The sequence below is a fragment of the Drosophila ficusphila genome, unplaced genomic scaffold (genome assembly GCF_018152265.1).
Source record: "Drosophila ficusphila isolate 14025-0441.05 unplaced genomic scaffold, ASM1815226v1 contig_174, whole genome shotgun sequence".
NCBI classification, from domain to species: Eukaryota; Metazoa; Arthropoda; class Insecta; order Diptera; family Drosophilidae; genus Drosophila; species Drosophila ficusphila.
Window position 1 is genome coordinate 211772 of NW_025064066.1, and position 14375 is coordinate 226146.

The window sequence follows — 14375 nt, forward strand, 5'->3', positions numbered from 1 at the left end:
TACATTTAAGATTTTTTCGCCGTACCATTTGAGGGAAACTCGCTCGGGCTCACCTGCTGCTCGTTATCTGCAGTATTTATGTCATCGTTAAATTTGGCTTCCAGCTGCTTTTACCTGGACTCGAAACAAGTGCAGAGCAGCGTTCTCGTTGTTTTTGCTGCTCGTGTCGTTGGCATAGGTGTGGCACAAAATATTTAAACACAGCATAAAAATTAAAAACTAGTCTAATCACTGGCCCGAGCCAGTTCCTTGTGCCGAGCATTGGGGGCTGGCAAAAGGCGTCAGCCGAGATCATTTACTGTGGGCCAGGTGATCTGATACTCCAGGGAAGAGATAAATTTTAAGTTAATGGCGATTTAAGGCCATCAAAGGATCCACAGAGGCAAGTGCTGGGCTGTCAGGGAAATGTTGAAAGTCGATTCCAGAGGTGTGCTTTTTTATGCAATGATTTATTCGCATCCATTTGGGGTTATCTTAACGTGTCTTCAACAGTTTTATGCATCCGACGATTTGCGTTCACCGATAAATTTTACCGTAAAGGTAAAGGTACTTAGAGAAACGCTAACATTCCAGAGAAAATTAAGGAACTGGATTCAAGTTTTAAATGCAAACTGTAGATTGTTTACAGAAATAATAAAAATCAGGAACAATTTTTTATGGAAAATGGTAATAATTGTAATGTTTTAGTAAAAGTAAATAGTAAATAATGTTTTCAATTAATATGGAGACAATAAAATTCATTTTAGTGCTCCTTTCTCCAAGGAAAATCGAATTATTATTTTTAAGACTTTCCCACTCAAAACCCACTTCTCACCCCATTAAAAATGCGCCTGAAAAAGGTGAGTGTGGAAAATGGACCATGTCCCATTTATGGAGGAGCCATGGAAATCTGATTTGCGATTAAGACTTCAAATGAACGCTAATCCCGGATAGCAGACAGGAGAACCCAAAGAGGTTTTGCCAACGAGTCCGAGTCTCAAACTTTCGGTCGGGCAACAGGTGTAAATGATTCCGGGGCAGGAACATGACGTCGAGGTTCCCACTCCACCTGACCAGTGCGTTCTTACCAATTTCAAGTGTTTTTCCCCCAAGAAACTGGTTGCCTCGCCGAGTCTTACTACAGCGTATTAAGTTTAATTTGCATGGCGAAATAAAACTAAAAGAAAAAAAAAATGGAAATACTCTTTAAAGACCCCGAGGCGCCAGCGACTTGACACATTTCTGCGGGCCATGAGAATGAACTTTTTGCGATGCAAAAATGCTTTTCCAATAGTTGACCCAATTGCCAAGGAGACAGAAGTGGATTCAGTGAAAGGGGCAGAGCAAGGGCGACCCGGGGATTGACATCAATCATTGCACTATGAGACATTATTCTTAACGTCATCCTCTTGCTGGGTCAATTAGAAATGACTTGGCAGCTTTTGGGTAAAAGTACCAAGTGCAAGTGGCTGAGGAAAATCGAGGGGGAATGGAAAAGGGGGAATGGGAGGGGGAGAACTCAAAACCCTGCACCTCCACCCATTCGATGGCAAAGAAAATCTGCAGCTAAACGACAATCGATTAAGGTCAGCCTTCGCTGGGCCTGGAAAGTTGCCCCAATGAACGCCCAGCAAGTGGCGCCCATGGTGAACAATTCCAAATGGAAGCCAAGCGTAGCTCAAAAAGATATCACACAGGGAAAAAAGATCAGAAAGATTTTACGATACAATCAATCTCAATCTAAAATCATAGGATAAATAGAATTTAAAAATCTCATTTTGTTTCTGAATTGCATACAACATTTCACAAGTAATATTTTAGTATTGAAGCTTACAAAATGTTTTAAAAATATTAAATAAAAAAAAAAAAATCCTAATCTGAAAATGAAGAACTTATGTATATAAATTATAAATTATAAATCTTATAAATTTCATTGTCACAGGAAAAGAAAATCAGCTTGATCCTTTGCTAATAGTCTTTTATGACATTTCAATCGATTTATTTGTTAAATTTCCTTACCGCGTAAAACTTTTTTAAGATCCAGTTGGATATAGAATTGTAGATACATTTTTTTACATTAATATAGGAATTAATAAACATTATAAACAAATAGTCATAAACGTCATTGTATAATTATATTTAGTAATTTGATAAACATATTCACCTTTTATTTACCTGGTTTTTCGTTTACAATTTCTTCTGTGCATAATGGTTATCTTGCTCAAGTTCAGTGGGGCAAGGAGTGCGCAATTCATGGTCAAGTGGCTAGTGGCTAGTAGCTTCGATTTGCATTACCAGTCGATTGAGATGGGTGTGCGTGAGGTGATCCCCGAATCGAACGATTCCTAGAGAAGGAAGACCGAAACTGGAACACTTCAGTGTGCTGCAGCAATTATTGCCGCAGTGCCAACTTCTCAGTTTCCCAGTCATGCAAGCGATTTTTCCGGTGTGTATCAAGTGCACCAGAAGATCGGAGGGAAATGAGTTTTCTTTCGGTTGAGTTGGGTTGGGCTGTCTCGCTGAAGACTCCCATTGCTGGTTATAGTTGTTCAGCAGCTGGCACATTGAACCACTTGATCATTTGACCATGGAATTAACATATAGTACATGGCAATGCAAGCGTTTTGTGGTTTTTCTATGGTCTTATAAAGTATTATACTAGTATATTTTTGAGCAAGCTAATAACTCGTCTGGTTAATTGTGTCAGATTTACTAAATTTTACAAATTTCCATACAGACTTCTATAAACCTAAGGAAATAAAAATCGGTTGTGGCGCCACCTACTGAAATGGAAAAGCAACATGAAAGCTTTCGAGGCCCTAATTAGAGACATCTCTTGGATACTTCTGAAAGTAGTTGTACCCCAATTGAGTAAAAATATAGTATAGTTTTATACAGATGCGTATTTCTGAACAGCACCATCTATCGGCCTCGACTTTTGAGCTGCTGTTGCGCCATCTACGAGAATTTGTTGGAACCTTTTCAATAATTTTCAAAAATAATCATACAAATTTTGATTTCTGTTAATTCTATATATATTCTATATATTCTATAATTCTATAATAATATAATGCTTATCCTCAAGCAATTAAAAAGATATTGCTTCCTAATAAGATTTTAAAATAAGTAAAAGATTATTCGATTAAGGGTACGCTATATGAAGCGGATCGTAACATTGATAACACTTATACCTATATTTATTTCCACGACTTGTAGACCATATCCTGATAGGAAATCGTTCAACTTTGCCATTGCGATTGTAATTGCTGATTGAGAAACGCAGAGCTGTCGTTGTACGATTTATGAAAATTTTGTTTCAGTCTTCATTCGGAATCATTCGTGTGATTGTTGTGCGAATTGTATTTTAAATTTAAACTGGAATACAAATTTAAAAAAATGTTAAATTACGTAAAGTGTGCATTAATAATCATTGTGTTTGTGACAAACTCAAAGTGCAATCTCGAACCCCAGGAAAACCAAGAGGTGAAGTCAAGCTTTCTTTTGATAGCTTTTCAAAATAATTTTAGAAACCTTATCTCTTTTGTATAATTATCATATTTTTTAGTTTTGTACTATGACCGACGAGCTTGAAGAAAAGTGTAGTACCCTTTGCTATCCGACTGTAAAGCCCCTGCTTAATTACGTCGGAAAGTGCCATCAAAATAACGAGCTAATGTCTCAGTTGCAAGATAAAGTACACGAACAAGAATTTCTAATAAATCAATATAAGATGGAAAATGATAGGTTAAAAGTTCAGATAAAAGAAAATTTAAATGCGGCCGAATTTAGTAATCAACTAGAACAAGCTCTTGAAAGAAATCGAATGGTTATGGGTGAGTTAGATGCGGAACTTAAAAAGTTGAGAACGCCTGATTCGTCGAAGGAAACCATATCCGATCTAAGTGAAGAGGTTACCAAGATAAACCAGGGAAATAGCGAACATGAGAATATCGCGGAGGAAGAAGATTTACCCGCCAGTTGTTCGGATATTGAGGATGCTAATGGTGTAAAGCATATAAGAGTACCTGGCTTTAAATCCATTCTCGTATTATGCGATTCAACCTCTGTGGTTCCTGCTTGGACGGTGGTTCTTCGCAACCAAGGTGATGAAAACTTTAACCGCAACTGGACCGAATATAAAAATGGATTTGGGGATTTAAATGTGTCCTTCTTCATTGGATTGGAAGCATTGTATCAGATGACTCGATCGCAGCCCCATGAAATGTTCCTTGTTGTTGATTTTAAGAAAAAAGATCCAGTCGCAGCACAATTTGATAATTTTGTCATTGGAGGAGAGTCTGAAGATTACAGACTGAAGTCGATTGGAAGTCGCTCAGGGGCAGAAATACTTTTCTTGGAAAAACAACTGGGCTCGAAGTTTACAACGTATGATCGTAACAACGGCGGAACAGAAACTAATTTTGCAATTCAAAATGAAGGCGGTTGGTGGTACTCAAAGTATAGTGACGGAAGGTATTATTAAAATAAAAACTTCTCTACATTTTTCATTGATTACTTTTTTTTTACAGTTTCACAAGCTTGCTGGAAGATACTGAAATTATAGCTCGTTTTATGATGATACGCAGAAAATCATCTGAAAACAGATACTAAAATTTGTAAATAATAATAATAATTTGTGTATAATAAACAACTTTCTGATTTTAGGAAGAAGTTGTACATGTTATTGTATAATATTTTTGAATATTTATTTTTCTTCTTGTTAAATATATATTTACTTCCTGGGCAATTGACACTCGCGCAAAAAAAAATTCTTAAATGTTAAACTGTATCCATGAAGTCCCGGCAAAACAAGTACAAATGCCATAAAATGTTTGCGAGTACATAGATACTTATCAAACACGCCCCCATTTGCTGGGCTAAGTGAGGCGAATAATTCATGTCAATATCAAAACTCATTTACCTGCGGTTGCCTCTCAGTCTCTCATCAAAAAGCTTGTGAGGCAAAAACCAACTAAGAAGTAGATCAAACGAGGCCATGGAGGCCAAATCCGGGGGTTCGGTGGGTGAGTGCGACATTCTAAGGCCAATTGAGGGAAGTGCGTTCAAGCGGAATGCCGCGTATAAGCCATCGTTGACAACGCAGCCAACGAATGTTTCAAAATCTCGATTCGAAATATGGAAAAGTTTTGTCTTACCAACTCGCCAGATAGGCAGCAATTTTAATTACTCTCCCCTAGTCGTTCATTCATTTCCACTTGTTGCCCATTAGTTAAAAGTCAAAAGAGGAAGCTCTCCAAATGGTAATTCCATTTCCATTTCCATTTCGGACATTTCACGCTTGAAAGGATTTCAACCCACCCACTCCCACCGCCACTGATGTCTATCGTCCTGTGGCCATTACAACTTATTGCTACTACTGTGGCTACTTTTAATACACCAAATTAACTTTTCGTGGGGGCTTCCCCTATCCACGCCCCCTTTTTCCACTCGAAAAGCAAGGACACGTTTATCTGTTGGTTATCTCGCCTTTTGTTGATTAATAGCTTTGCGGTAATTAATTTGGCTTGAATAAGGTGCATTTGTATAGAACGAGATGGATCGGTATGGAAATGAACTTCAATGGGGAAGCGGGGATGATATCGTGAGTATTTTATAGGAAAAGAGTTGGGAGTGATATTATCTATTAAGATGGGGCTTGCTATGTGTTAATGAGCTTTGATTGGAAATAAGATAATCTTTTATGAAAATTATAATGAGAAAGAGTTTTTATGTGAGAAGTTGTATGTATAAATTGATGAAACTTTTAGAGCTTATATAAAATCTCAAATCAAAAAGATCAGTTCTTGAAAAATACCCAAAGGAATTGGTTTTCCTGGAGCAGGTATATTCGACAGTGGAACCCTATTCATTGCCTCGAATTACCTGAAACTTTTCTCATTATATCTGCACTTACAGAACGCCAAACAGTGGGATTCCAGCGGCAGTGAACTTTCCGCCCGCCCACAGCTTCAGCTTCAGGTTTTACCAATGACTTCCGTCATCACCGACACACTCAAAGTGTAAATTTGCATTTGCTTCTAATTACGAGCGGGAACAAGAAATTGCCCAGACCTGAGCAGAAGGCCCGCATTTGCAGCCGGCGAGCATCTTGGCAACTCGGGAACTCGGCATCTGCAAATGGAGGAGCACTTGCGGCAATTGCAATTTAGAATTTTCAATTATATTTATATTTTTTATGGCGCTTTAGGGAAGATGCTTGGCAATGGTAATAGTAGAGGTGGTGGTGGTGGTGATGGTGATGGTGGAAAACGCCCGCACACACGGAAGCACTGGAAAACTACAAATCAAGTGCCACGCACGCAAATTTCCTTTAATTAAAACCAAACTTTTAAGAGTCCCTCTTCTGCATCATCTTCAGGCTCTCAGGTTCTCAGGTTCCTCGCTTCCACGGCCTCAGATGCATCTTCACTGGGTTACCCAACTGCAAACTACTCGGGCTCGAAACCAAGGCGACATAATCTTCGAGTGAGGCCCAAAGTGCGGGCCGCTTTTGTTGGTCGCAGGGCGAATGGAATTAAAGGCCAAAGTTTGCTCAAGTGAAGAAATACAATTAGCGAGTACGACAGGGATGTATGTGCACATGGCTATAATTTTGTTACAGAGTGACAAATACCTATCATAAAATGACCCATGTCGATATTTAATTTTTTTTTTTAATTTTAAAAACATCCTACAAAGCAATCAAATATTAAATTAATTAATACTAAATAATAATTCAAAAAAGTTTATGATTAAAAAGTCCAACTTTAGGAAATGTATCGTATTATTATAAAGACAACTTTTCTTATTTCCATTGTATATTTTATAATAAGATAATATTATTTTATCTTTATCTATTCAACAATAAATTCAATTTCAGTAAACACATTTTTTGCTTAGTGATGCTGTTTATACATTACTACAATTATAGCCAATTAAAGCCACTCTCTAAAATGCTAAATTAATTTATTATTCAATCAAATGTTTAGTGGTGAATAAAGTCATTTGGACTTAATTCGCCCTGTGTTCGCATTTTAAATTAGTTACGTGCAATGCAAACAACTAAATGCCCGAACACAATATACCAAAAGTTAAGATAATATTTCCTAGATTGGGATAATGAAACCCAAGTCAAAGCCCTTCCGAGCTTGGCTTTAAAATCGGTCCCGCACAAACATCTATCAAAAAGTAAAATTCAGTTTTCCTCGCGTTTTGGCCGGAAGTGCACTTAGTAAAAAAAGTGGAGGGAGGGAAATGAAGGCCAAAAAGGCGGGAGAAGCAAACTTCGCCGCCCAAAAAGAAGTGCAGTGGGAAACTTTTCTAGCCCATATTAAAACATATTTGCGCAAAAATATGGAGATGCCTGGAGAGTGCAACGAAGTTTCCTCGAATATATATACACATATATATGTGCAGATAGGCAGGTGGCGGTGGTGCGTTGGCAGTCAATTGCTCATTGACTTGGCTCAAAAATTGTTGAGTGTCGAGTTCTAAGTCCTAAGCCCTGCTAACATGTTGGCGAAAGTTCCCAAGCCAGCCAGATATGGAGAAACCGACGTCTTCCTCTTCGGAATACCATTTCTTTCGGGTTTAGTTTCTAGTTAAGTTTACGTGAGCGTGGATTTCAAGCTGTGCGCGCACATAAGTTTGCGGCTTAAGCATGTGAAATTCATATGGGTGGAAGCACACCACCTCTACCACCTCTACCACCCACACCTTCCCACCACGCCACATATCCTGCCCCAGGATTCCACTCACCTGCAGCCAGGGCATAAAATACTGACTGGGCTAATGCATTGCCACCCACCCTAATAACCAGAGACATTGCGTCGACGGGGGTGCCGAAAAAGTCAAACGAAGTTACTGCCGCCAAAAGTTTAAAATTAAACGTGGTGATAGCCAAAGAAAAGTTGGCATCTTGGCCCAAAAAACCTAATGTGTTAAAACTATACACTTTTTAAAAGTTTAATTGAATTAAAATTATTATACATATATTTTTATTCAATTATTACCTATATATTTTTATTCAATTACTAGGTATGGTTTGTAGAAGTCCAGTTTTGAGTTTCCTTTGTGCAAGGTATCGCAAACTTGGAAAAATTTGTCATGAAAAAAGTTAAAAGCAGTTTCTTGAACAATGCGATTACAAAGGTTTAAAATCGGACAAAAATTGGCAAAGCTATGGGCTGTGGACTTCAAGAATTTGGTCTCCTATTAGCAAAACATCGGAAACCTGGAAAAATCTGAATTGAAAAGAGGTCAAAATTTCGACCCTCGGGAAATGGAAAATTTTAAATGCAGTTTCTTCAAGAATGCGATTACAAATGTTTAGAGGTATGCCAATTTGAAATCGGACTGTTTTGGGAAATCTTGCCGCAACCCAGCGGAAACTTGGAAAATTTCTATCAGAACAGAGGTAAAAAAATCAACCATCACCAAAGTTGTGAGATCATCCATACCTAAAATGTTATTTGTTTACCTCTCCTGTGACGCAAATATTCAATTATAAATTCAAGTTCGTTAGAGTTGAAAAGAGCAAAGAATACCTTACCTTTCGAGCAAGGGCTAATTATGTTTATGCAAAGTGTTTTTCGGCCTTTGAACCTAATTGAATATAATTTGAACAAAATTATTGAAAATTGAAGGTAATTGAAATGAATTTGAACAAATTTGAGTGCACGGCGCTGGCTGTCGTGTTGGGCTTCCATCAAAGGAGTCGAAGAGCGTTGAATGTGGAAAGTTGCAACTTTGACACGCGACGAAGACGTTGGCCCAAGGGGTTTTAACCCAAAGCTCTGCAATTTTGTGGACCTAGGCCTGCCGAAAAGGGTTCATTAGACATTTTACCAAAATTACTGCACATTTCCCCGGGCGACTTCCCTGTGATTAGGCTTGAAGTAGTGGATTATTAAAAGTAGAGGGCTTCCCCCGACTTAAGTAACTTAGTAGCTTAGTTACTTTGTTGCAAACGAAACTACAACTTCAAAGGGATAAAGTCACAAGTATCCGCACTAAACAGCTTACTTGAATGGAACTCGTGCCCGACTAAACACAAATTCGATGAAAATAAAAATAAATTAGCTGCTTTAAATGAGCCAAATAAATTCATTTAGGGCTTTATGCGCTCCACTGAAGTGCGCCAAAAGACACCGCTGTCGTCTTTCACTTCACCCTCTTTTTTGGCTGGCAGGGTTAAGAGCCAAGTTAAAGGCAACACGTATTGCCAAACTCGATTGCCGCTGGCGCCGCACACAAAATGCAATTTCACTTCACCCTCGACGACTGAACAAAAAATTCCAGGGTCCCCAGTATTCCCCATTCGCCGTTCGCCAGTCGAGCTGCAGGTGATTCCCCCTTCGAAACACTTATCTATTGAGCGAGCTCCATTTTTCTCCGTTTGGACAACTCTTGAAATCAACGCAAACGCCAACAAAATCTCAAAACGACAAAGTTTCTTTTGATTATGCCAATGGAATTTGTTTATCGTTACAAAATGTAACCGAATTGAAACATTTTTTTTCGCCTGAATTCATTTGCATTTGCTTGTGCTCGAATGTAAAATCAGTAAGTCAAATCAAGTGCTGATTTTTTAGGTTTTAGTTTATTAGAGGTTTGTAATAATTATAACACAATAAAAAAGTCTTACTTGTGGATCAAGATAAAGAATCACTATTTTGTTTAAGTTAAGTTAAGCTAAGATCAATGAATTAATTCGTGAAAACGTATATACAGTATTTAAAAATTAAAAGTTACCAAATAAATCTTTTCTTTCTTGCTTGAATTTTTAATATAAAATAAACATTGCGAATGAAGTGCACTTTTTTTTTTAATAGAAAGATAATTTGGGTTTTTAATAATTATAAAACAATAAGCTATGGCCACATTCATAGGTAACATGTAAACAAACTATTATTCACGGGTCAAAATTGAGGAAGCATTCTCATTATGCTCAAGTTGTTCCAAATTGAGATCAATATATTGGTTCTTGGAAACGTGTCTCGAAAATCAGCTTAGTCATAAATTCAAAAAATCCTATTTAAATACAAATTAGCAAACTATTAAAATTCAAACCAAAAACCACGCACCTGGCGCCTGTTCAACATTAAAAAAATAAACAAAACTAATTCAAAACCGGATTGAAAGAGAAACGCTCGTCAGCTGTGAGGAAAGCCCCCAAGTCTGCTCCAGTGTCTGGCGACAAGTTATTTCATATTCGGGTAAAGAACCTCCGAAACTCAAAGATAAGATGAACACGATAAAACCGTATAAATAGAGAAAGATGTGCCAGAGTGGGCACAGTATCAAGTGCACCGTCGCCGCATCCTCATCTATTGGGATATATTTAAAAATCGAATTTAACACTTAACACAAAATGAAATTCCTGGTGAGTTACGCTTGCTGTGCAAAACCTGGCGAAAACTAAGGACTATTTTATTATTAATATCACTTTAGGTGATCGTCTTTGTGGCACTCATTGCCTTTGCCTCCGCTCTGCCACAGTTTGGATTCGGTGGATTTGGAGGTGGCTTTGGTGGCCAACAACAGCAACAGCAGGAAGGATTCGGAGGATTCGGAGGTGGTTTCGGCCAGCAGCAGCAGCAGCAGGAGAGCTTTGGAGGTGGATTCGGTGGTTTCGGCGGTGGCTTTGAGCAGCAACAGCAGCAGCAGCAGGGAGGCTTCTTCTAAAACTATTCCATGCTGGAATCGTTGTGTTAAATATATAAAAATATAGTTAATTAAATAATAGTACAAAAAACTACACTAAAATTTGTTTTGTATTTTTGGTGCCTTAATACATCCTTGGATAATACTCATGAAAACACATGAAATAGTAAAACCTATTAAGATACTATTATGATGCGTCGATGTACTTTAAATGTGTTAGCTTTGCTTACTTTTGCATTCGAGGGTATCTATATTAAGCTGATAGAATGAATATTAAGCTTTCTAACAGGGCAACCACAAGTTATCACATTTTAATGAAACGACTTATTTTTTCAGCAAACAAAACGGTTAAATCGTCTAGTGCCTCAAACCAGTTTGAAATCTTGTAAAATATTCCTCAGAATGAAGTGCTTATTTAAAAGCCACTTTGGAAATTAATGGAATAATTTTTGCGTCACTTTGCGGAAGTGTTTAGCGGCAATAACAAAATTTGCAATAATTGTAAATTCCAAACAATTGCAGAATTGAGCAAACAATTGAGGAATACAATGACTCACTAAAAGTTGTGAAATAACAAAAAAGAAATCAGACAATAATAATTTAACTAATTTGATTAGCTAAGAGAAGCATAAGCCAGAAAAAGCTAGATTAAAAACCTGTATTTTTAGTGGGCCCGTCAGCTCCAGAAAGGTTGACAACCATACTTGAAATTTTCGATCAACAGAGAAAAATCCCCTTAAAAACAAAAATCTATGATCAGCGCTAAAGGGAAGTCCGAACTGCCAACGGCCCGTGTCCAACCAGTTTTTGAGGGGCTATAACTCAAACAAAAATCGGATAAATACCCACAGGCGGTAGCCGAAAGTCATACAGTTCATTTTTGCGTTTCAACCAAATAAGACTGTCTGCCGGAGAATTAAATAACGAAAACTTATAATGAAATTTCTGGTAAGCAAAATATAAGTACTCAACCTTCAAAGCTTTAAGCAAAGCAATAAAACTGAAGAACATTTTTGACCGCATCACACGTTTCTTAAACGAAAACGTGTCATATAATCTATGACTTTTTCGGCATTGAAGACGACAAAGTAAATCAAAACAATTGTTTACATTTTTGCTGCATATTTAATCACAATAGTTTTATTTGCTACCTTTTTTGGTCTCTAGATAGTTGTTTTTGTGGCGCTTTTTGCCCTGGTATCTGCTCAATTCGGTCCAATTGGTGGTCTAATTCGGGACTTTGAACGCTTTGAACAGGGCCAACAACAACAGCAGCAGCAACAGAGCGGCTTTGGTGGTCAGCAGCAGCAGCAGCAGGAAGAAGGAGTCATCTTTAGAGGTCCTTTCGGCGGTGGCGTTGAGTTCTTCCAGGAACAACAACAACAACAACAAGGAGGCGGCGGTCAGCAACAACAACAGCAGCAGGAAAATCTGTTTAATTTCTTTGGATAAGCCTTTTTCAAAGGGACAACTAAAAAAGTCTGAACGCCACCGCTAGATGTCAAAAAATCCATGTACATAATATAAACAAGAGTCAACAATAATATTATATAAGAAAAAACCACCAAATAAATGTAGATACCCATTGATAAAATATTGATATTGATATTGTTTGTTTTCAAATAAATAAATAAAATATGATATACATTTTATAGTAATTTTATTAAAATTAAAAAAGGAAGCTCTTAAATTACGTTTCCTAAACATTAGGAATTCAAATAAAATCAAATTATTTACGGGGCCAAAGAGCGAACATTTTAACTGAGAATTTCCCATTGGTGCCGTGTTTCGTGTCAAAATCGCGATGATGGCCATGGCCAATTGTTATGGCCAAAGTTTTAAGCCAAAAATCGCAAAACTCTAATGAGTGCTATCGTTGAAATCAGAGGAGAATGAATCCGTGGGGGTGTGGGCGTTGGGATTTTTGGTTGCTTTATCCAAAAGAACCGAAACACCACCAAAGTCATTAAGCGGAAAACCCTTTTGGCTTCTTTTCCACACATTTTCATTTCGCCTTGTAATGACTTCATCCCAGAACCGAGAGTCTTTGGGGTTTCGGTTCTGGTTTTGTTATTGGAGACAATTCCGAAGCCATCCTGTTGTTGGCTGTCTGACAAAACAACGGCAACCAGGCAGCCAGGCAGACAGGGAGCAAGGAAGCCACCCACGAAGAAAGCCAAGAGCACCAACACTCGTAACTACAAAACAACTTTTTAATTGCAATTAAATACGTAACAAGTTTTTAGTTGTAAGTGCGACGAGCACACAGAGAACTTAGCCGAGGCAGAAGTGCCCATTGGTGCTAGGTTATTGTTGTTGCGGGTTACCCTTATCTTTCCCCAGCTATCTATGGAATATATATGTATATATACATACATATAGATGAAATTGCCATTGCAATGTTTGCCGCAGTCGACCTCCCAGTCACTCCGCTCTTCGCTCTCTGTGTGTATTGCAAAATTGAGTTGTGCGCTTTGGGGTTTTAATTGTTAATTGTTGGCTCAGCGGGCAGCGCTTTTGACGTCGTTGATGACAGTCGACTGTTTGGGGCCAAAAACTCTGTGGATTGGGTCGTAAGAAAAGCGCGCTTGGGGGATTAAATCGGAGTCGATGGAAAGTGGAGAGAGATTCGGTCTCAAATTCGCACACACACACAGAGTGAGAGGCTTCCGGAAGAAAAGGATGTTGTGGATTAGGGAATTAAATGGAAACCCCTAATGACTTTCGGCTTAAGTGGGGAAAGCACATTTGCGGCAACTTTTAATCAAATCATCAAGTTCATCGAGGCATACGCATACCATCATTACCCAAACGATTTTATTTTAAATAAATTGAGGAGAGAAAAATTATTTGCAAGTTCGTTTCATAAATGGTTTCCCTATTTGCTAGGTTTCAGTGAAATGTTTTGATGACTGCAACTGAATTTTAGAATTTTTATAAATGAGTAAACAGTTAACTTATCTTAAACTGTTTTTTAGATTTAACAGATATTGTTTGAAATGCATCGTTTATAGCAAAATGCTTTTTCCTAATCGTATAATTAGCATTTTGCAAGAGAATGTCAATGCTTTGATTCCGTTGATATGCCGTTTAATTTGAATGCAAATTAAAATATGATGGGGCCACTGATGCTGTCACTTAACCACTTGCCCTGGGCAGCTAATGGATCTTTATGTACACCGACTTGCCCGGCGGTTGGGCAATATACCCGAAGGCATCTCACCGAGCCAAAGCCGTCTTGGTAACCTCTAAGTGTCTGTTTTTCCTTACCTGAACTGGGATTCCTTTTTTCCTTGACTCTCACTAATTTGGCCGCAATTTACATAAAGGACGCGGCCCCAAATGTTGTTAGCCATGGTAATTTTCCGTTCCCTCCGGATTTCTTGCTGTACATTTTGAAGCACCCACCGAAAAAAAGCGTAATTTCTTTTACCATTCAACTTGATTAAATTAGAGTAAGGAAGGTCTGAGGAGCACTAATGAGAGGCAGCTGCATTTTAGTGCCAGTTTGGGAATATTATACAACTACCCATTCAAAAGCAACTCTCCCAATAGTGACAGATGTATGACTTGGCATTTATAGTTTTCAGTCGCAATTTTCGTTGATTTATTTATGCATGAAATGTAAACAAAATCTGAATAATTACCAACGAAAGCTAACTGAACTGACAGCTGGACAGACAGGCCAAACAAAGCAAGAAGTATACGATGCGAGCCAAAGAGGCAGGTTA

The 14375-nt window shown here is 38.0% G+C and overlaps 3 protein-coding genes across 4 annotated transcripts; all 3 read left to right on the forward strand.

Moving 5' to 3' along the window:
* Nucleotides 1-3360: 3360 nt before the first annotated feature.
* On the forward strand, nt 3361-4647 carry LOC108090008 (angiopoietin-related protein 1-like). Of its 2 annotated transcripts, XM_043209507.1 has the most exons (3): nt 3361-3462; nt 3545-4452; nt 4509-4647. In XM_043209507.1, the coding sequence occupies exons 1-3, from the start codon at nt 3376-3378 to the stop codon at nt 4588-4590; spliced, it is 1077 nt and encodes a 358-aa protein (XP_043065442.1). In that variant the 5' UTR covers nt 3361-3375; the 3' UTR covers nt 4591-4647. The 2 variants fall into 2 exon arrangements, with proteins under 2 accessions (XP_043065442.1, XP_017043997.1); XM_017188508.2 differs by lacking the exon at nt 3361-3462 and having other exon boundaries at nt 3521-4452.
* Nucleotides 4648-10255: 5608 nt separating this feature from the next.
* Nucleotides 10256-10738, forward strand: LOC108090026 (WW domain-containing protein C660.06). Its single transcript, XM_017188523.1, has 2 exons — nt 10256-10363; nt 10432-10738. Exons 1-2 carry the CDS (start codon nt 10352-10354, stop codon nt 10663-10665), a joined length of 246 nt encoding a protein of 81 aa, XP_017044012.1. The 5' UTR covers nt 10256-10351; the 3' UTR covers nt 10666-10738.
* Nucleotides 10739-11484: 746 nt separating this feature from the next.
* Nucleotides 11485-12246, forward strand: LOC108090021 (cyclin-dependent kinase 8). Its single transcript, XM_017188521.2, has 2 exons — nt 11485-11592; nt 11812-12246. Exons 1-2 carry the CDS (start codon nt 11581-11583, stop codon nt 12094-12096), a joined length of 297 nt encoding a protein of 98 aa, XP_017044010.1. The 5' UTR covers nt 11485-11580; the 3' UTR covers nt 12097-12246.
* The last annotated feature ends 2129 nt before the right edge of the window (nt 12247-14375 follow it).